This window comes from Patagioenas fasciata, chromosome 3 (genome assembly GCF_037038585.1).
Source record: "Patagioenas fasciata isolate bPatFas1 chromosome 3, bPatFas1.hap1, whole genome shotgun sequence".
Classification (NCBI taxonomy): Eukaryota; Metazoa; Chordata; class Aves; order Columbiformes; family Columbidae; genus Patagioenas; species Patagioenas fasciata.
In genome coordinates, this window is record NC_092522.1 from 115,008,326 (window position 1) to 115,030,716 (window position 22,391).

The window sequence follows — 22,391 nt, forward strand, 5'->3', positions numbered from 1 at the left end:
AAATTGTTACTGAAATCCTTCTTTGTCCCTTGACACAGGTAGTTCTGTTTGGGTTGCTTTTTGATTTAATTATTCTTTCTTTATTCAGGGATAGCCATGCTGTTGGGCCAGAATGCTGATGAAGACTGATGAAAGAGAAAATATTCTAAAATGGAATATCCTTTAAGAATATAACTAAAATACACTAAAAGTTAAAACTTCCATGCCAAAGTAATAAACCCCTGAAAACTAGTGTTGTGATGGAAAGGCTGACACTGTTCATGAAGAAAAAACCCAATTATTTCATAGCCCAGCTAAAAAAATCTCTGCAAATTAATTCTGGTTTTGTGTTTCTCAGAATTAAGATCTAGGAGATACTAGTAACTGATAAAAATGTTCAAAAATGTTTGATGTGTTAATTTTAAATATGTATTTACTTATGTTCAGTGTGTTCTCCTAAGAGCTTTACTTTTCATATTGCAATACCTTGGTGAAATTGTTTTCTGTAATTTATTATGAGATTTTCTGCCACAGACAGCTTACAGCAAGTCAAAGCAACACAGCCATGACAATGCCATATGGAAACTTCATTGCAGTGCATCATATCAGACTCACAACATATATTCAACAAGGTGGCCATGGTCATCAGCTCACAGATACAATCATATATTAATGCAATAATAACGAAGCGTTGATTCAGAGTTAATATACATTACTGGCACATTTACACCATAGCAGAGATACAATAATTGGGTCCTGCTTCGTAGTATAATGGACACTGACGGGAGTTTGCTTAATTCCCTGCAAACAGGATCGAGCTCATATGGAGTTTTAGTGTCAGACAAAGTGGCAGAAGAAAGGCCAACACCAGCAATCCCAGGCCAGGTGCTCTAGCAACCTGCTGCCTTGCACTGTAGTCTTGATGCCACCACAGGGCTCAGAGAGGAATGCTGACCCTCTGAGCCCCTAAACCACCCGAAGAGAGGTTTGGATCACAGTATAGAATCATAGAATCATGGAACAGTTTTGGTTGGAAGGGAGCTTCAAAGCTCATCTAGTCCAGCTCCCCTGCAATGAGCAGGGACATCTTCAGCTAGATCAGGTTGCTCAGAGCCCCATCCAGCCTGGCCTTGAGTGTCTCCAGGGATGGGGCATCCACCACTTCTCTGGGCAACCTGGGACAGTATTTTACCAGCTTCATTGTAAAAAGATACATCCTCATGTCTAGCCTGAATCTCCCCTCCTTTGGTTTAAAACCATCACCCCTTGTTCTGTTGCAACAGACCCCATGTTTCTAACCCCATCTTTCCCATGGGCTTTTAAGTTCCGAAAGGCCACAATAAGGTCTCCCCGGAGCCTTCTCTTCTCCAGGCTGAACAACCACAACTCTCTCAGCCTGTCGAGAGCATCTCTAGGCAGGACAGGCTGCCTGGCCTTCCGGGATGAGATGCCCGTAGCCCCGGGCTGCCCGTCGGGGCTGCAGAGCGCAAGACAGGCAGGAGGAAAAGCTGCTGGGCAGGAGAGGGAAAAGGATGCTCGTCTCGGGGAGACGCCGGTGCGTGGGAGACCAGAGAGCCAGCCCCCCCTCCGCCACCCTTACCTGCACTGGGCGCCTTTGTTCCTCTGCTCGCCGCGCCGGCAACGCCCCGGCCGCCCGGCCGCCGGCCCCCGCGGGGCCATCCCCATCCCCATCCTCATCCTCCTCCTTCTCTTCCTCCTCCTGCGCGTCCCCGGCGGCGCGGCGGTGGCGGCGGGGCCCCGGCCCGGCTCGTCCGCGTCGCAGCCCCCGCAGGACCAGCAAAGCCGCCGCCGCCAGCGCCAGCGCCGGCCAGAGCAGAGCGAGCAGCCGCCCCGGTAACCCCGCGGCCGCGGGCACCAGCTCCCCCGCGCCCAGCGCCAGCCGCACCGCCGGCCCCAGCATGGCCGTCCCCGGGCCGGGGGGATGCTCCGCTCCGCTCCCCTCCGCTCTGCTCCGCTCCGCCGCTCACGGAAAGTTGGTGGCGGAGCCGCGGTGGCAGCCGCGGGCGGGAGCGAACGGCAGTGCGGCTGCGGAGCCGTGCCGGGCGGGGGGACCGGCTGGTCGCGGTGGAGGATGGGGGGGTGCGGGGGGGCGCGGACACGTCTGTGCTTACGGGAGTGTCGTTGCAAAGGGTTTGGCCGTGAGGGCGGTTGCGCGGTGCGGGGGGCGGGGGGACCCCGGGAGGTGCAGGTCGCCGGGCGTTCCGGGCGTGGAGGAAGGAGTTAATACCCCGAACAAATCTTTTCTCTGCAAGAGTGAAAGTGGTGAATTAAGCGCCAGTGCGATGCGGTTCAAAGCAGCGGAGCCGCGGGCATCAGCGTTAATTTGAGAGCAGATGTTTGGTCGCGGATCGGAATACATAAGGATTGTTCACAAGTGACTCATTTTTTGCAAAATCCTCCAGTCTAGACCGAAGAGTTTTTAGAAATGTACTTCTGTTCTCAGGTGCTGTTATAAATATGTCGTTATCGAGCAACATCCCTGTGATGATTACAAAAATTGCCTGTGCAATGCAGCACGTGATGCATTATCATCTAGTGCTCATCCTCAGAGAAATAACAGTTTATCACCGCTAGCAGAACACCAAGCAGAGAGCCTCAAACCACAGACCTCTTTGCTTTGCTGGATGGAAAATTTTTCCACCCATCTGATGTGTAAGTGCAGGTGATGCTCTCAGAAAGTCTTTTTTTCAAAGCCGTAGAGCTTCTTTTAAAGTGACAAGTTGTATTTTATCTTGGCCAGTCTAGAGGGACAGCCTCTGAGAAATAAACAGTGAAGAGCAATGAAGGGAAGGAGTGAACCCCTAATTCAGAAATGTGTCTCAGCATGGCCATATCTTGCACTGGCACAAACTCTGGGACTCATCAGGGCTAGGGAACATTACTACAAAGAAGACACTAAGTAAAGTTTATCTAAATAGAACAGCATAAAAAATCATGTTTGTAGTAAACCCAGTGCAGAGAAGGGATTGGTAAGAAAATGTGTCTGTCTGTCCTGGATTTATTTCACACCCAATGGGGACTGCTCATACTGGAGCATTGAATGTACTGACTGGTTTTACGGGGAGAAGAAGGCTTTAGGAAGAATGGAGAAATGCTTAATATGCATGAGATGGCCACAGGGGTATGGTGGTATGTTGAATGCTGTTGCTGAGATGGGAAGTTTCCATTTAAACATGGATTGCACAAATTATCTGTCTTCTCTCTGCCATTCTTGTCCCTATCTCTCAAAGTTCAGCACTGACTAATCTTGTGGTCTGAGACCTCAGAAATTTCTGTGTTTCTGTTCCTAGCCCTGATACTGATTTCTTACGAGAATATGCCTATCTTGTACCTATCTAGAGCCCTAAGCTGGTAACTGAGTAGTCATGTGCCAATGTCAAAAATGGGTCGGCTTCCCCTGAAGTTAAAAGATGGCAATTATGTGATTATTTTATGACATTTTAATTCGATGCTTGTCTTTTATTTGTTCCCTGCCTTGATTTCTCTGTTCGTAAAATGAAGATACATCTCTCAAGGTCTGAGCTGTAAAAAAGCATACAATCTATACCTCAAATCATAAATAAATATCACCACTTTCAGCTCATCTAAATTAGCTTGCTTTTCTTGTTTTCTTTTTTTTTTTTCAGGGAAACATAAGCCAAAAGACATGTCAGGACTCAGCATTGCTTAATTGACTATGAGATTACTGCTCTGCACCATTTCTTTCTATTTTTTTTTTCTTTTCCTCCACAAAATAAAGACAATTACTCTAGCTGGCCTGTGATGCCATTTATTTTCAAAGACAAGTATATCCATATTAGACATTTTTCTAGTATTAATATAGGCTTATTTAACAGCATATCACTTACGGTGTTGGCCTATGAAAATAGCACAAGTTATGATTTCATGTTATATGGAAAACCTGCAATTTTATTGCAAGTCTGAGAAGATACTTTTCTGCTTATGTGTGACATAAACAAATTGCAAACCTCTGATGGGGAGTTGTTCTCCATTCAGACTCAGAAAGAAAGTCCAACAATTGGGAGCTGGAACTATGAATTTGTTGCAGATCAAAATGGAGTTAACATAGGCTGACAAAGTAGTGCAGTCACTAATGCCTGATGGGCCCTATTTGAACCTGTCTGCTTCTGCATGCAGAGTTGGTCATTCGAGGTGCTGAAGTGATGAAGGAAGGCTTTGGGAGTTTTTCTGGGGGAAAATCCTGTCTTATTAGTGTTTAAATGTTTCATGAAACAGCTGGATTGCAATTGAAAAAAGTAACAAACAAAAGGCAAAGTTGTGGGGTTTTCTGACCAATTTTATTGATAAAAACAAAGCAGAGTTTTCATGTTAAAAGCCAAGCATAAACTTTTTTTCAATTTTCTATTCAATTGTGGAAAAAATTATATTTAAAAAAAAAAAATAGAGAACAAAATAATTGCTTTAGTAGCATTTCACAGAAGCTATAGGATCGTGACCTGATGTATTAGCGGTAGAGTTAAGGATTCCAAAACAAGTCCAGAAGAGACCACAAAGCCGTTCAGAGGGCTGGAACACCTCTCCTATGGAGACAGGCTGAGAGAGTTGGGGTTGTTCAGCCTTGGGAAGAGAAAGCTCCAGACAGAACTTATAGCAGCCTTACACTTCCTAAAGGTGACCTACAAGAAAGCTGGAGAGGGTCTTTTTACAACAGCATGTAGTGGTAGGACAAGGGGTAATGGCTTTAAACTGGAAGAGGGTGGATTTAGATTAAAGGAAGAAATTCTTCACCATGAGAGTGGTGAGGCACTGGAACAGCTGCCCAGAGAATCTGTGGATGCTCCACCACTGGAAGTGTTCAAAGCCAGGTTGGACAGGGCTTGGAGCAACCTGGTTTGGTGGAAGGTGTCCCTGCCCATGGCAGGGGGGTTGGAACGAGATCATCTTTAAGATCCTCTCCAACACAAACCACTCTATGATTCCCCCACCAAAGCTAAGTGCAGTACCCTACCCTGAATTTCTGTACCCTTGGTTGTGTTTAATCAACAGCAACAGATGCGACAGAAAAATTAGTGATTTCACACAAGCCAGAGAGGCAAAGAGGAAGATTTTGAACTGCCTCAGAAGAAACATCTTTTCAGGAACAGCAAGAAGACCTCTTGTCAGTGTTTAATACTCTTTAATCAGCCTCCCTGACAGTTCAGAAAACTGTAGCTGAAACAAGCAGGTGAGTTCTGTTCCAAACCACTGCTCAGCCTTAAGTGAGGGAGAGAACGAGCTGTCCCTTCCCTCCTACAAGCATCTGGTGCTTACCTGGTTGTGCAGAACAGACCCTTCTTGTTAAATTACAGGACTTCATTCTCTCCTCTCTGAAATTATGGAAACTTGGGTAACTACATGGAAAACAATGGGTTTTTGCATTGGTTTAAGCGACACATGGCAGCTTTCCTTCCAGCAGCCCATTTCTGAGCCCTTGTTTCTGGTGCAGGCGGGAGGATGTTTGGATGTGGCCAAGATGAAAGCTCATGTCTCTGTCTCAGGCATTTGCGGGTAATGAAACACAGAATGAGGACATGTGCTCCGGGCCATGCTCCCTCCTGCGACCCTCTTGCTCTGCTGAAATGAACCTAATTTACAGGCTGAGATGATCTCACAACCCATGGCTTATTTACAGGCTCCAAGGGGTGTTTGCACCAAATCCTGAGCCTTATCTGCTGTTGTGCAGGAGAGGTATTCATAAGATACTTGTGCAGTTCACAAAGTTTTCCCTGTTTTAAATCCTGCCTGAAGCTTCGGTGCACCAGTGACTTTTCAATTACACATGTGAAGCTCATGAACTACGGAGCTTACTTAGCTTACCGGTGAGGAAACTGAGGTACGTGCTAGCTGCACACCTGGAAAAAGGGTGTCAATAACCAGTAATGAGAGAGGAGTGCTCTGTCTGTTCAGACTATTCAGCTCTTTGCATGGCCGCCTGTGTAGCCAGGCATTTGCCATCAAATAAGATGATTAATTCCTTGACAAGTTGATATCTGGCCTAGCAGTCCAGCATTTCCCTTTGGCATCTGTGGCTGCTTTTAGGAATGTGGCTGTATGGATTTTTACTAATTAATGAATAGCTTTTCAGTCTCTTGTTTCAGTAAGTGGAACTGGCATAAATTAACTACAGATATGGAGCATACCATTCTTAACTGATTCCCCTAGTAAATGTGTTTAACACTTGCCTTGGTTTCCTGTACATGATTCACTCGGTTGATAAGTGATTCATCTTTGTTTGCTGTCAAAATCTTTGAGTTAGAAGAGGACCTTAATCATATTACTTGGCTCTTCTGAATAGGGAGAAGAAATGGAGTCAAATAAGCACGCGGCGGCAACGCAGTCAAAGAACCATGGCCTGGGTTTCTTTCCTCAATAAAAAGTTGTGCAAGCTTCAGTTTCCCTCTCATTTTCACAAAGAACATACTGGAAACGTCTATTCAGCCAGAGATGTGAAACTAAAACAAAAAACAGAAACTTCTTGAAAGAAGGAAAGAAGGCGCTTTCCCAGCTTATGTGTTAATTAAGACCAGTCAAAGGAAATGGCTTCAAAAGGAGGGAGGAAGCCAGCGGTAAGCACGACTGCAACTGCTTTTGATGGGCTACAGCAATGACACGCGTGGTAGCCAAAGTCATAGCAGGCATTCATGCAACACTGCCAGTTCAAAGGGTACGGTGAAAACATTGGAGGCAAATCTGCAGTAACCGAATAGTAAAATTCTTTCACTGGCAGATTTGTCAGTAACAGCATCGGGCGAAATAACTTGTTTAGCAGAACATGATCATCTTGAGAACTGTAAACACTGCTGGTTTAAAGATAGAATCAAAGGCCTTGAGAGCAAAGCAGAAGTAGACATAAAATATGCAGAGTTGGCTTTTCGGAAGGTGGAGAGGTTTACATCCCTGTCAAACAATTCAGAAAGGAGCAGCTAAGTGCCTGTCATGATCCATTCAGTGATGGACTCGTGATGGTTCATTTACTTTGATCTTGAAGGGCAAAATTAAGGCAAACAAAATGCCAAGGGGTAATAATTCAAGCAAACAGTGTTACTTTATTAATTTGCCCATAAAGCGGCACGCGATAGAGAGAGTAAAGAGGAAAGGAGAAAGAAAAAGGGAAAGAAAAGAAAAAGGTGGAAATGAGGATTTGGTTGCCACCAGACGAATTCTAAAAGCATCCCTCTGGTCCCGCAGAGTCCTGCCAGTCTTGCGTTGTGGCCTGGGATCCTCTGGTGGGAAGATCTTAACAATGTCCATTTGGGAGTCATCTTTTATGCTTCTTCACCCCCCTCACTCCCATTGTTTGAGACCAATCTTCACCTTTGTTTCTCAATCCAGGCTTAACTGCACAGGCCCAAAGAATCTCCACTCTGCGTGCCAGGACCCTTGGCGAGCTTCTGGGCATGCTCTTCTTCATTGGCCTTTGTTTGGGGAGGAGGTGGGGGGCAGGCGTGACTGAGGCTGCACGTGAGAATCCATCTTCTGGATGACAGTTATTGTCCCCGGGTCTGAGAGACCCCTATAACAATCCCTTTTAGGAGGCAGGGGCTAGTTTGGCTGAGGCAGCAGGTGAAGTCCATACAGCAGTCATTGTTACCAGTAGCCCCCCGGGTTGGAGAGACCCGTGCAACACAATTCTTCTCCTCAGGCCTCTCTCCAAGTCATCGCCCATCTGTTCTTTCTGTCAGGGCCTCAGCTCTCCCAATTCCTGATGACGATGTTTCAGGCAAATACTGCTCCATCTTCAGACCAAATCTTACAGTGCCCCAGGGCACTCTTGCACCCTTAGCATCTGTTCTTCTCCTGGATGAAAGTCTGCACAGAGCTGCAAGAATATACAGCAGCACTGGCAGGATTTCTGCACATCCCATCAGCAGTGGAGGTCTGAGAATGTGGCAGGAGAATTTATTCCCTTTCTCTCTACAGAAAGCCTGATTGCAATCTACAACCTACTATTATAAATATTTTATACAATAAAAAAATGGATTTGTCTAGCAGCAGAAATCGGGACTGTTATTGTGTTCTTTACATGTATATTAGTTCTCAGTGCTGTTCAGCCTGTGTCCCTGATCCAGCTGTCTGGGAAAACAGCTGGTAATTTTCTACTTCTTTTGACAGGCAGTTTGAGCTCTTGCTTTATAAACTTCTAAGGTCCCTTCATCAGAGATCAGCAGCACGTGTGCATTTTTTCAAGATAACGATGACTGCAAGGGAGTCTCCTGAAATCAAGATAAGTGTCTGTCCTTGCTTTATTCCAAACTGGCACGTGACACAGTGAACACGGAGTAAATTAGTGATGACACACAGTTTATTGCTGTCAGAAACAGCCTTCAGACAGATGCAGTTCACACACTGGAAAGAAGAGATCTTTACTTTCAGGGAGGTTTTAGTGTCAAAAATGTGGGAATATGTATCCATCCACTGATAAAAGTGTGACTTATGCTACAGTGTTCAGACAACATCATATTCTCATGCAATTTAGGTATCAAAAACCACAAAGATTTCCCTAGAAATGCTCACATAACCTCTGTATCTGAGGAGGATCCTCCACTTTGATCTGGAGACATGAAGATCTGAAAAGTGTACCACATCCTCCACATCCTTCATGGTTTCTTCTCATGTTTAGTCATTCTCCACATGAAAAAAACGACATCTTGTTGCTCTCTTAATGTTATCTAGTTTCAGTTTCCCACCACTGATTTCTGTGACTTTCTCTGACAGAGATAGCCTCGTAGCTGCTGTATTCTTCCTGAGAAAGTGCTTCAGCATCATGTTACCTCTTAAACTCACTTCTGATAGATAAAATAAATTAAATCTCCTTATAGTTCTCACCAAAAGGCATTTCCGCCAGGTCTCATGCTATTTTAGAAGGCTTTTATTTTGCACATCCCTTTGACATCCTTTTTCTGGATGATCATACGGAGAGGTAATATTCAGCCTCTTGTACCTATTCACTTGTTCCTGGCATATACACTGTGGGATCACTTTTAGCTCTCTTTTTCCACACCAGGACATTAGCACCTCCAGTGGAGCTGCATGCTCATGGTTTTCCTGCTCCTTAGCCAGTTTACCAATTTCAATTAAAAAATATTTATTGGATTACTTGAGTAAATGACATCCACAAACTAGTAAGACTTGTTGTTTTCCAGCAGGTGACTGCCCTGTGCTTTGTTCCTTCCTCTGAAAAGGAGAAATAATGTTTCTACATCACATAGCCCATCTTGTCAACTCAGACTAATCACATCACGATGTTGGGAAGTAGTCAAACCTTTCTGTGATTAACAGGGAATCTGGAGCATTTACGGACAGATCTTTTGAGGATACTGAAGAGATTTATGGTTTTTGCCTGGGCTGGTAGCCTTGGTCAGTATGACAACCTTAGCAGACAAAACCCTGATGCCTTAGTGTTGCTTTCAGATGGTCCGTCCCATCATATCTGTATGGCGGCTGTGGTCAGGGGATTAAAATTCACTTCTGAACTGTTCACAGTATCACTTTCTGTAATGAACTATTGTTATAAATGCATTTGATATCTTACATTCCTGCCATACCTCCCAAGAATAAAAGTAGCTTATGAAGGCTGCATTTACACAGTGCTCCGTAGGTACCTGCCAATTTGTTTTGCCCACAGTATATATGCGTCTGGTTGCTCAGACCTGGATTGTGTTCAGTGTTTTTACATTGGAGGCAGAGAAATTGCGTGTTCATCCATAAAAGACCACAGCGAAGTACCCAGAGCTGACCCATCACAGGAGCCTGTGCTCCAGAGGGATGGCCAGGAGACCTGGATGAATCATCTCTACATGGGAAGTCAGACCTGAGACTTATGGGACTGCTGCCCCCAAGATGCAACCTGGTCCTAGACAATTTATTGCTTTGTCTTAGCTTTCTTTAATCCCAGATCTCCTTATATTAGAAGATTATCCTTCTTGGGCATTGCTGTTGAGACAAGCGCAAAGAATTCAGACATTGTGGATGGCTGTGGTCTCCTGGACTCGCAGAAATGAATGCTCGGTTCCTAAGTGTCCCATGACTGAACCCTGCATGCCCAGGGAACTTGCTGGTCTTTGCATGAGACAAAATGCATGACCCTGGTTCCTTCGAAGGAGATGTCCCAGCGAAGGTCTGAGTCTCCTCCATGGTTGGTAGTTGCCTGAGATACAAGTGTTAAAACAAAGGTTTGATTTACTGAAGGCTCTGTCCTGTGAGCAGCCAGGTTGAAGGCCTAGAGTCATCATGAAGAATCTTCTGGATCTGGTTCTGCAGAAGAAATCTCTGTTAATGACTAAGTCCTGAGGTTTTTCAAACTGTTGTTTTGCCCAGATCCCAGGCTTGTGTCCCTGAGTTGTGCCCTGAGGACCCAGCCATAGTCAGAGCAACCTGCAGGTTTCACTGGAGTTGCTGCTGCTCAGCTCACTCTGCACAAAAATATGCAGCCTTTTGGGATGAACCCTACTCTATTTGTTTCCTTCCATAACTCAGGGAGACATGATTTTACCATAAGGCATGTGACAATGCAAGTAATGACGGCAATGATTTCCCTTTTTTTAATTGCTATGGCAACTATATTTTAACTTAGACTGGCAACATTTTATTTCTGGGGTTGTCTTTTTTAAAACTTGACATAATTTAGCATCCAAAGCCATCCCACCACCCTGTTCTTGCACCACCCTGCCAGCTGTGCCGTGTGATATTTTGTTGCAGCAGTGCTTTTGGAGACTCCCGTGCACAGGGTTAATTGTTCCTCCACATTTCTTCCCAAATAATGCACCATTTAAGAAGTGAGGGCTGTGTTGGGCAGGTGTTTTTCAGAAGGGTGTATCTGATGATTTTCTAAGCCTCTCTAGTAGTGTGTGTTTAAACCAAGCTCAAGTCCTTTAGCTGTTCCCTACACCCCAGGTTCCTTTCACAAAACATTTTCTCAAATTTAGGATGTTAAGCTTAAATTCACTACAGAGAGCATCTTCAGAGATAAGATATCTCTTTTCTCAGCTATCAATAACTGTGCTTCCCACAGCTTGCTGTGGTCTTTAGATACCATGTAAAACATGCATGGTAACAAGATAATAAACTCTGTCTACCCAGCGCAGATCAGAGGCAGTCCTATTTTTAAGCCTAGCTAGGGAATGTGGGTAGCAAAGTACCTCAGGAGGAGGAAATCCAGGCTGCAAATGGTAGGCAGGCATGGCAAGGCAGGACAAGCTTTGTGTCTGAGCAGAGCTGTTCCTGGGCAGGGTCGTGGTGGCCTTGGGACAGACAGGAGAAGGGCAGGTGGCTCCATGCCTGGGTCCACCCACTGAAGATCATGGAATATCTTGAGTTGGAAGGGACCAACAAGGATCATCGGGTCCACCTCCTGTCCCTGCACAGGACAACCCCACAGTTCACACTGTGTGTCTGAGGATGTTGTTCAGTCTCTTCTTGAACACTGTCAGGCTTGGGGCCATGACACCTCCCTGGGGAGCCTGTTCCAGTGTCCAGCACCCTCTGGGTGAAGAACCTTTTCCTAATGTCCAGCCTAAACCTCCCCTGGCACATCTTCCTGACATTCCCTCAGGTTCTGTCATTGATCACTAAAGAAAAGAGCTCAGAAGGTGCCCCTCCTCCCCTTGTGAGGAAGCTGTAACCGCGATGGGCTCTCCCCTCAGTCTCCTCCAGGCAGAACAAACCAAGTGACTTTAGCCGCTCCTCATACGGCTTCCTCTCCAAACCCTTCACCAATTTCACAGCCCTCCTCATCGGCAGCTGTGGCTGGATCCCAAGGTTTCTCTCCAGGAGGAGCTCACTTCCCATCATGGCTTGCTCTTGTTGAAGCCCTTGTGGCCAAAAACTCGCAGCTCATTCTTCCTCTTGCTTTCGGCCCTCCTGTTTCATTTGTAGTCCTGCTGCTGATCCAAGGTCTGCTCTGAAAACTCCTGAAGTCAGAGAGACTGGGAAAGGTCTTCAGCATCATGTAACCTCTTAACAGCTCTCTTCTAATTAGCATCAGGTTACAGGCAGTGCAGGTGATGGCAGCTACCACAGAAAAAGGGGTTGGAGTAGATGGCACGCCCTGTGGGAAAAGCTGAAGTCCTGGAAGGAAATGCTGGCCATCGCTATATATCAAGGGTCTCTGCTGACACTTCGTCATGTTTCTGTCTGGAAATGAATCATTTGCTGTTACAGGCAAATTCTAAGATGATTAAATGAAGCGGAGGAGGCACAGCAATGTTAGACAGATTTTCAGTCTGCAAAAGGGATTTTTTTAGTGTTCCTGCTACTTTCCATTTTATTTCTCAAGTAGAAAACATAACCTTTTGGTTTACGTGCCATTTGAAGGCTATATTCACCACCCAGCTCTGCCAAGTAACTCTGGCCAAGACATCTAATCTCAGTTAATGGCTTCGCTTTCGCATCCTTCCTTTACCTATCTCCTCGATCAGTGCTCCCCAAACTCCACCAGCCCATGGGCTACAAGAGACAACTTTTCTAGGCAACGCCACGCTTCACTCTGCCTGTGAGCCTCAGTTTTAACTTCCAGATTTCTGAGTAGCATCAGGGCAGGTTCCCAAGACTGTGGCCAGGGGGTGACATTTCAGTGCGGGAGCTGTTGGTGTTGGGGTGGACATCTAAAACCTTGGGGGCCAGGTATTTGGAAGAGCACTGTCAGTATTAATGATGCTTATTGATCTCGAGTTCTTCATGCTGTAGAGAGAAAAACTTGCCTTAAAAACTGCCTAAAACCTGAAGCAGAATGGGATTTAAGGCATATGTCTCTTAGTATTTCTAACCAGCTTGTTTAAGCAGCTTCTTGCGTGGTGTGCTGGCTTTTCTTGGTTTGATGCCTACGCATATACCTCCTCCTCATTATACAGTCTAGATGCCAAAGATGCCAGATTATTCATTCCTCAGTGAAAAAATCCTATTAACTAACTGCTAACATAATTTTTTGTCTAAAGCTTAAGACATTTCCTTTCCTAATAGTGTCAGTAGTTAAACATGATACTGATGTAAGGCAGTCAGATGTAATTAAAACAGGAACCAGGAGTGCGACGAAAAGGTTCCAGGTCAGTTGTGTCTCTTGAAACATGACTTTGTTCCCCCGGAGAGCTCATCACTGTACCAGGCACATGATTTCCTGAGCTGCCATAGACAGGCATGGAGCACAGTGTGCCAGTGACTGCCACTTGTTGAAATTTTAAAATTGAAAACACATTTAGGATGATTTCCCTAGCCAGTCCTCCCTGGTGGACCTCTGAGCTCAGAAATGCCCCTTCAGAGGCTGTGGGTCACCCTTGTGAGGAATCTGACTACCCAAATGCACAGTCATTTTCAGTTTTCCTGAAGAGGTCTTGCTTTCATGACATTAGATAAGAGATACTTGTGGTTAAGAGTGCAGTGCAGTTTCAGTCTCTATTGTTCAGCCTAGTTTTTAATAGGTCTGTGATCCCAGTAGCATATAAACAATGGCAACTAAGGTGTAATATAAGGTAGTAGTCAGAGTTCATTCCTTTTTCTCGATCCTCTCATTCTCACACACAAACAACCCCTCTGAGATGCCAATCTGCAAATGATGAGAGTCTCCAACAAGTTTCAAGAACTGAAACTAGTACTTTATTTCAATTCTCAGCAGTTAATTTTCAGACTCGTTTATCACACTGCTGAACAAACCATCACTGCCGATTTAGCACGTAGCGGAGGGCACTTGGATGTGTTGGAGATTACACCAATCTAAGCCTCAACTGAGGTAATATGTGAGCAGAGCGAGTATTATTTTTCAGAAAACTGATGGCATTTTGAACTTTGTTAGCACTTTTTTACTGTTAATTCAGCATGCCTTAATGGTCCAATCCTGCTGTGTGCTGACCTTGTCCAAGCCCTGATAAACATGCTGGTTTCCAGTGGAGGACATTCAGTTCACGTCTCTGCCACATGATTCATTGCCATCTTAAAGATATCACAGCCTGCTCCAAATGCACACATGTGGGGTCTACGCAAGGGGGTGAAATGCTGCCCCGAGATATTGCAGATTCCTTACTGCACAACTGTACCAGGTCTGCACAATATATATTCTAACCCACTCTGTCTCCCAGCAGGAACAATTAGGTTATTTGCAGTACCATGGTGATGTGCCTGCGCACTTTCCAGATCAAGAGATTGCGTGTTTGGTGCTGGTGACGAGGCACTCTGTGCCATGTGAAGCCACCAGCAAACAGTCCTGCCTTAGACATGTGCCTTAGGGACCAGTCGTATGATGCAATACATGGTTCTGTGTGAAAATGCACAAATGGGGGGGCTATGGCTCTTAAGATGCCATTGTGAGAGTCTGGAAATAACTCTTTACAAGATCAGACATTGAAAGCAGAGCATCGCCGGCAGCTCCAGACCTCTTGCCCAGCAGAGGCCAAATAACAGCCCTTCAGTCAGATGAAAGTTTTGGAGCCACTGTGTGAGACCTAGGAGAGTCCATCTGTGTGATTAGAAATGCAGCTGTCATAACTGTGTTACTAACTCATATGCCAAGACAGCTAATGCCATCCAGTGGGCCATATTTTCCTCACCTCAGGAAAACACTTCTGTGAGCAAGTGGATTTCTTGAGTCTCGGGGATGGCAGTAGCTCCATCATGAGGATCAGACAAAGGCACTGACAGACTAAGCCATGGGACGTAAGAAGTGTCTTGGTGTTAAACCACTTTTTGAGACCCAGCATCCCTATGTTGCTAAGGGGTGCTCCCCACTGCCCTTGAGAAGCTGTGATGCCCCTTGTGCCTCCTTTTGTGGGGCCAACCTCCAATGTGACTCTTCCCTTCCCACTCAGTTCACCGGGAGCTGTAGCCTCACACAACAGCAATTGCGATGGTACCTAGAGGTAGCAAAAATGTTGGGAAGCTGAAATTGCCCATTCCTTAGTTGTCTGTGCACCTTCTCTGCTCATGGAACTGGGGAGCAGAAAGAAGGTTCAATTTTCCGTTAAAATTTGATATTGCAGATATGGCCCTGTATCCTATGTGTGTCGCATCACCTTTAATAAAATTACCTCCGAGCAACAGGGACAAAGTGAGGCTCTTAACAAGTCTGTGCCAAAGCACAGCCCTTCAAATCAGTGCAGTAAACGATCCTGGGAAGGCTGAAGCCTCTGACGGGGGCAGCAGACAGAGTCACCCTACAACATCTGTCCCTCACATGGGGACAAATCACAGTTACGCACGGCCAGGCTTTTGGGGCGTGCGGTTGCAGACTGTGCAGACCCAGGGAAATCTGCAATTCCAACAGCAGATGGCACAGTCCTAAAACTAAAATCAGCCTGCAAGGCAGCTGCGGGGGAGCACTGCCTGGGCTGTGAATGAAAGCTCCTGTGAAAGGATCCTCTGCAGTAAGTCTACTGATTTGTCAAAATAAATAAACTGGTTTTGAAAATACTGTATTTTCTCTTTGAGGGAAATAATTTGTAAAAGAAACTGCATATATGAGGCAACCTGATAGCAGTGAAGTTTAGTTTAAGACTGTCAAGTACAACTGACAGCTTAAATGTAATTATAACTTTTTTTTTGACATCTCTGTCTCATAAACCAGTCTTTTAATTATCCTTGTATGATCTAGAAAAAATTTAAAGTGACCATACATACAAAGAAATTCTGTTTACTGGAAGGAAAGTGAAACTCCAGAGTCGTTTAATTGAACAGTAATACCTTAAATTTGCTTTCACGTGGACATAATTCTTTTGTGTTTTGTAGCCATCATTCAGGATCTCACAGAATTAGACATAAAAGATGTTTTCTGTTATGTCTGGAATTTTATGAAATAAGTGAGATTTGAGTATATCAGCCCCAAGGACCCCAACCCTGTGCATATGAGAAAGGCAGTGCAGCAGACTTGGCATTTTGGTTCCATTAGCAACAACAAGATTGTTGGGCAAATAGTCTTATTTAAGCACTTTTCTACAACCTTGCAGAATAAACTCTGAACATCTTCCCTCAGTGGGCTGTACGGTAAACCTGGGTGTCTAATCCTAGACAACCATTTCATGATGTTTAAGGAATTAAGAAACTAATCCATCATTTTGATGCACTAAGGAATTGCTAGAAGAATTGTCTAGTGGTTAGATCAGGAAAATGTGAGTCAAGGCGTCTGTTCCCTCCTTTGTTCGTGAATCATTTCCTTTTCCTCGAGGCCCACAAAACACCCAGACAGAATTCGTCCCCAAGTAAAATAAACCCTTTACCAGATTTGGTCCCCATGTAACTGCCAGACGTGTTGTGGTCCTGTACATGAATTTTCCTTCTACGGGTTTCACAGAGCCCAGAGCTCTGTTATCAGCTGCCCTGTGATAGCACATAGAAACAGAAATCTCAGCGTCGGCCTCATTTCAGTAGAAGTCAAAAATGCAGAAAAAACGAGACTTTTCCAGTGCTAAGAAGCACACAGTTTATTTTAGTAACATTTAAGGACTAGACTATCCACCTTGGTTAAGGATCTGGTGATGTTCTTCCAGTTAGAAAGAGGCTGCTGAACTCAGAGAGTGATTCAACCCACAAATTTAAAATCTTCTCCTTGGGATTGGATGAATTGTTTTCTGGAGGTGGCTGTTTCCACTTCTTGTAGAAGTAAATATCAAGTGATTCTTACTCCGAACTTACTGCCTCAATTCAGTGCTTGAATGGGTGTCCTTGGCTCCAGTTGTAGGTGTCAGACCACATGAAGCGCCACCTCCCTAAGTTAAACAAAAGTGCATTTGCTGCTGTGTTGTACTTCCAACAACTTCAGTTGTTGCTGATGTTTTTTGTAGTTATCACGTGTTCCTTGATCCCACCACCGCCGCACACCCAGAAGTGCTGCTGCTCTTCTCTTGGGTGGTGTTTGCCCTGGCACCAGCATCACCCATCTGAGGTGGGCAGAGAAACAGCGCGATGCTTTGCTGCCCAACATGCTCATCAGTCATCCTCTCCCGCTGCTAATCAAGCAAACAAAAATATGTGCTCTTAAGAGATAACAAGGATTAAAGGTTTTGCACTTATTTCCCACAGGGATTCCAGGCATTCCCAGAAGTTTACATCCCAGTTGCGAACTCAGGGAAAGCCTTCAGAGAAACATGAATTCTGAGTCGAACAACACTGCAGAAATGTCTTGAATATTTGGGATTCCTCCTCCAAAAATATCTGCCCGATGCAAGAGAAGATTAATCTTACCTAGCTGCAGCTTTCTAGAAGTGAGACACAGGGCTTTGGCTGGCGAGCAGGAACCCTCAGTAACTGGTGGGGGAAGAGAGGCAATTTCAGACAATGAAAGCATGAAAGAAATAACGCATAAACAAGGGAATCACAATGGTCTATTCTTTTCTTCCTCTGTTTGTCTTAAAAAACAATTAAAGCTGTAACTTTTTCACTGAGAAAATAATTTCCAGTTTCATTGCTCCCTCTGACTCTATAAAAATTCAGCTTGCATTCGCCTGACACCTTCCAATTGGTATGTTTTTTCCTACTTATCTGTCATCAGAGATTGTTGTGGTTCAGATATATGAATGTAGGTACCTGGATTGTAGATGTTTACATCTGATCTAGCTATTTTAAGCTCTGCTTGCAAACACTTTTAGTGAATGGTATTTCTCATGCTAAGGTAGATTAGGTCGAGTGAACAGCACCCAGAAATGCTTATTTCTCCCCGTTAATAATGAGGAGAGCCTGGAGTCACCAGCACTGGTGTAGATATCTGCACTGCAAACATCTAAAATTAGGTGGGATAAATCTCATGCAACAAGCTTGATACTTTAAGCTTGATACTTCGGCAAAGGGCTTACTAACAGCATAAAATGAAGCCTCAGCTTAAATGCTTTGCTGAGCTGAAGCCTCAATTACTTAAGGAATGAGAAGACAGTCATGGGGGATCATAGTAGTTAGACTTTCCTGAGGCTTATGTTGGATTTCCACCATGCAGTCCTACATAACATTCTATTCCCCTACAGAAAACGCTTTTCTTCCTTTAATTTCCTCCTCCAAACACATTTAATTCTGACCCGTGCTGGCTCCCCCTGGCTGAGTCACACATGCGGTGTAACCCAAAATTGGGGTAGGCGAGCGAGAGCCACCGCAGACTGCCGGGATCCGCAGCTCTTTGCCACTGCCACTTCTCCCCCTCTTTATTTTTCTTCAGTGTTCTGCATCAAATTCTTTGCCACTCAGCTGAAAACTTCGCTTGAGAGTGGCAAGACTGCATCAACACGCAGCGGTGCGATGAGTGAGCTCTGTGTAATTTGGGTTATGGTTTGTAAACTGCTGAAAGCCTGTTCTCATCGAGCGTGTTTGCACCAGCAAACTCCACACTTGCAGGGCGCAGGTCCAAGCCCAGGCACTGGCACCTGCACCATGGTGTTGGCCCAGGCCACCGCGCCATCCAGCCCCAAAACACCCCTGTGTCCTGCCATCTCCTGGCTACAAGGAGAACCTGTCACTGAGACTAAACCTTGGAGTTATACTAATTATTTCTTTTAATCGCCTTTGAGGGCAGAGACCTAATCATTACTTTTATGCAGAAAGAAGTTGCTACAGTCATGTCCTGAGCTTGGCCAAGGCTTTTGGGTCCAAATAATAAATAAGGGTAGTGATTTATTATTGTTGTGCTCACACTGTAAAGATGTTAGAGGAGATATCAAAATACTCAAATCAAATTGATGTCTCTTCTGTTCAACAAAAACAATGGAGATGCAATCTCAGGTACTGAGCAATGCTGATATTGATAATCACAGACGCTTGAATTCCGTTCTTAGTTTCACACAATTAGTTAACTACCCAATAATCCAAACCCAATAGTAGCAACACAAATATAGCTTAGAATTCAGTTAAGTCCAGTGACTTTGTTAAGGGATGAGAGAGGCTGGGCTTAGCATTACTTGAAATAATCAGCAATTGTCTGGGCTAAAGTACATCATGTTTCTTTCCATAACTCCCCAGATTTGACTTCTATTTCCTTGTGTTGAGTGCTTATGCCATGTTTACAAATGGAAGTAAGATTCATTATCAAATGCCTTTTCACTTGTTTTTCTTCTGCTGTTTTCTATAAAACAAATGGTTGCAGATGTCCATGTAAAAAAATTCAAATCACCATGTCTTTCACTCCATTATCGCTGAACAGTTTGGGAAGACAAGGAGGCACACTTAAGTTTTTGTTTTTCCCTCTTGACAATACATTTAGAATTTTTAAATGTGAAAGAAATAGCTTTTTCTTCCAATTAATCCATGTGTCAAGTTTTTATGTTTAGATTTTTATACATCTAGTAATTGATATTGTATTTCTATGTTTTTCCTACCTTTTTCTTTTGCCAGAAACTATGTCAGTATTCTGAGTAAACTGCAGGCTGGAAAATAGATATGCGTGTATTATAGCTTCCTGAAATAATATCTGGTAACATAAATAAATACATTTGGAGTTTTTAAAAGTGAGGGAGCCTTTCTAGTGGAAGTAAAAATGTTGTTATGTGATTACTGAGAAATATTTGTTTAATCTCCTTGACTAGTTTTCAGGAAGAGATGAGGGAATAAGATTCTTGTTTGTTTGTTTGTTTTCTCATTCATTATATTATGTGTGAATGAAAATATCACTGTAAAATAATCAGTACATATAGATTTAATTTTTCATTACTCTAAAAAGAGTATCAAAGACAAATTAACCTGCAGTTCTTATTTCTGATTTTCAAGCAGTCAAAATGTAATGAGTAATTAAAAGCTACTAGCAGTGCAAAAAAATCTATAAATTCAATACAAGTAATTAAATTCCCTCCTGGCATAATTCACAAGGTTTCACAATTCTCTAGCATTTCTCTTTTATATAAGACAACAACTGAGTCAGAGACTTTAACACGTTTTGTTACAAGCTCATTTGTTGCACAGTCCCTCTTTGCTTTCTGACCATGGTCATAAGATCATTTATATCCAATTAAATCTCTCAGGCTGTGAAATAGATATTCATTACACACCCTTGATGACTGCATACAGCAAAGTTGCATAATGTCTTTGTAAATCTTATGTGAATGAATGCGTTGTTGAATTAAAAAATGATGTAAAGCTTCGTCCTGCCCTTTCATATGTTGTATTTCACTACACACTTTTGAGAATTAGCAGCTGGGGAGATGAGCCCCCGCTTTCCCCACAACACCTGGGGAGGCAACAACCGAGCATTCAGGGTCATACTCTGACTCAGGGGTTATTATGCAAGCAAAGTACCAGTCAAGGAGCCAGAATTTAGGTGGTTTATATTGAAGCCAGTATTCCCTTGGCATTTATTTTGGTTTCATGGTATTTATTTTGGGGGCAATAAGGTTTCTGCCCACAGAAGGGAACTACTGTAAAATCTAAAAATACAATCGTAGGCATGGCAACATCCTGGCCCTATAAATATAGGGAAAGCTTTTTGGTGTGAATTCATGGTATGTGCATTGACTGTGAAACTGTAGTTCCCATGTGCATCACGCTGCCATTGAAAAACAGCACACCTGATGCTGAGACCGTGTAAAACTTTGTGTTTCGACGATACTGTAGAGGCAGGAGAGAGCTTTTAAGAAAGTAACCTTGCTTCTTCATGCTAGTCTGAATCACAAGGTCCAGTAAATCGCCTGCAGATTGCTGTACCACATTGCTGCGTTACATAAAATCTCAGTTTCTCAGCACATTTCCAAGGGAAAAAATGAAAACAATGCTTGCTGGCTGCCTTTGGGTGGGAACTGTGCTGAAAGCAGTCACAGCCTTTGACAATGAGCCCTCGGAAACCTGTCGCACTCAAAAACCTGTCCCTGGCTTTTCACAAGAGCAAACAGGCAGAACAGATAAGGGCAGCAATTTCTTTCGGCTCACCATCCTTTGAGTCTGCAGGAGTGGCAAAATAGTCATAATCCAGCTGATATTGCTCACAATAGTGTAACTGATATTCAGCTCAAGAAATAAAACACTCGTTTACCTACAGGTACCTGCCCTGGTGTTTAGCTCACCAAAAGTCATTTGTGTTTTTTTTTTTCTCTTCCTTGGAAGGTAAGAGCCTCAAACCTGTAGGATAATTTTGTCTTGTTTCCCTCTGGAATTAGTCCATGAGAGACTGTGCCACAGTTTTAGACAATTCCTCTGCCACCTCTTTCTCTGTCAGCCGTCTGGTGAGATGCCAGAGGGCCGGCAACTGTACCTGGGCTTGCTGGCTGCGTTCCCGGTCATGATCTGCTCCCACGCCTCGGTCAAGCATTTAATGGGAAAGTAGGTTTGCAAAGGAGTTCACCCCTCCTGGGAGACAGTGCACAGCCCGGCCAGAAAAATGATTTCTTGTTTCACCACAGGACAAAATCATCATTTCTGGAGATTAAAAAAGAATGTGAGTGAGGGAGAAGCCCCTCACCTACTCCAGCATAGCCAAATGGTGAAGGGCCTTATACCAAGTGTGGAGAAAGAAGCTTTTTACATTTGCTTTTACAAACACTATGTATTTTTCCTGGAAAAAACAAACAAGCAAACAACAACATACCCACAAAACACAAAACAAACCAACAAAACCTTTAGAAAGACCAAATCTATTTACAGATGTGGGTTACATTTGGCCAAAAATATTGACCCTCAAAATGGAGATGTATTTTTTGAAACTATTACTTTGTTCCTATGGTATTTCTTTCTGCCATTTGCCGAACATAACTTTTCACTTTTCATTACAGAAAGGCATCTTGAATTTTAAAACTATCCTAAGTTTATAACAGAAAACCTTTGAAGGGTTAAGTTCTATCTCCCCCAAGAGTCTTACAACACTTTGGTTTAGACCAAAATATCTTAAATCGTAACAAAAGCATTTCTCTTCTCCAGAAATCCCAAATTTCAGTCTCTTGGTTCAACCCAAGCCAAAGTTTCCCTTCTAACTGTTCATTCAGCTGCTGACTAAACAGACATTTTTTTTTTATACTCAGATCTAGACAGAAGACTAAAGGTCAAGTCCCTGTCTTCATGTCCAGTTATTTGTAGAGAGGACATTTGAACTCTGTTCTAGGCAAAGATCCCTGACCCTTACCTATTAGCTACCTTTATGGAATAAATTTCTCTTGTGTTAAGCCCCTTTTGCCCCTTCCAAATTGGACACACATGTTCTAGCAAAAAAGATTTTGGTTCATATTAACAAAATCTTCAGATACAGAAGGTTTCTGGAGGAAAGTTTTAACCCTCTCTAGCTGCCAGGGTCATTTTGGGGAAATTTATTTTTCTTTCATGTTTCACCAAGGGAAAAAACTGTCACAGATGTGGTAAATGAAGAAGTTGCTCCCCAAAAATCAGCCTTGCTGGGGCAGGCAGGGATTCCCCATGGGAAGGGGTTAGAGGGGCACCCTTGGCACGAACAACATGCCAGGAGTCTGTATGTCCTCACAGCAATGCAATCAGGACTGGCAGGGAGCAGGATAGTGTAG

The 22,391-nt window shown here is 43.9% G+C and overlaps 1 protein-coding gene and 1 long non-coding RNA gene across 5 annotated transcripts in view; one reads left to right on the forward strand and one right to left on the reverse strand.

Moving 5' to 3' along the window:
- LOC136100685 (uncharacterized) overlaps positions 1–2,199 on the reverse strand; it is a 31,409-nt gene extending 29,210 nt beyond the window's left edge. For both annotated transcript variants that reach the window (XM_071807094.1, XM_065836041.2), the window contains exon 1: positions 1,580–2,199. In XM_071807094.1, the coding sequence (XP_071663195.1) occupies positions 1,580–1,900 (321 nt within the window). In that variant the 5' untranslated portion in view covers positions 1,901–2,199. The remainder of the gene's footprint in view (positions 1–1,579) is intronic.
- LOC139827645 (uncharacterized) lies at positions 1,465–20,013 on the forward strand. Of its 3 annotated transcripts, none has more exons than XR_011738550.1 (4): positions 1,465–1,833; positions 5,008–5,185; positions 6,296–6,566; positions 16,999–20,013. It is a non-coding gene; the product is annotated as an uncharacterized lncRNA (long non-coding RNA). The 3 variants fall into 3 exon arrangements; XR_011738551.1 differs by lacking the exon at positions 16,999–20,013 and adding an exon at positions 2,444–2,652 and having other exon boundaries at positions 6,296–6,657; XR_011738549.1 differs by lacking the exon at positions 1,465–1,833 and adding an exon at positions 2,106–2,652.
- Positions 20,014–22,391: the final 2,378 nt, after the last annotated feature.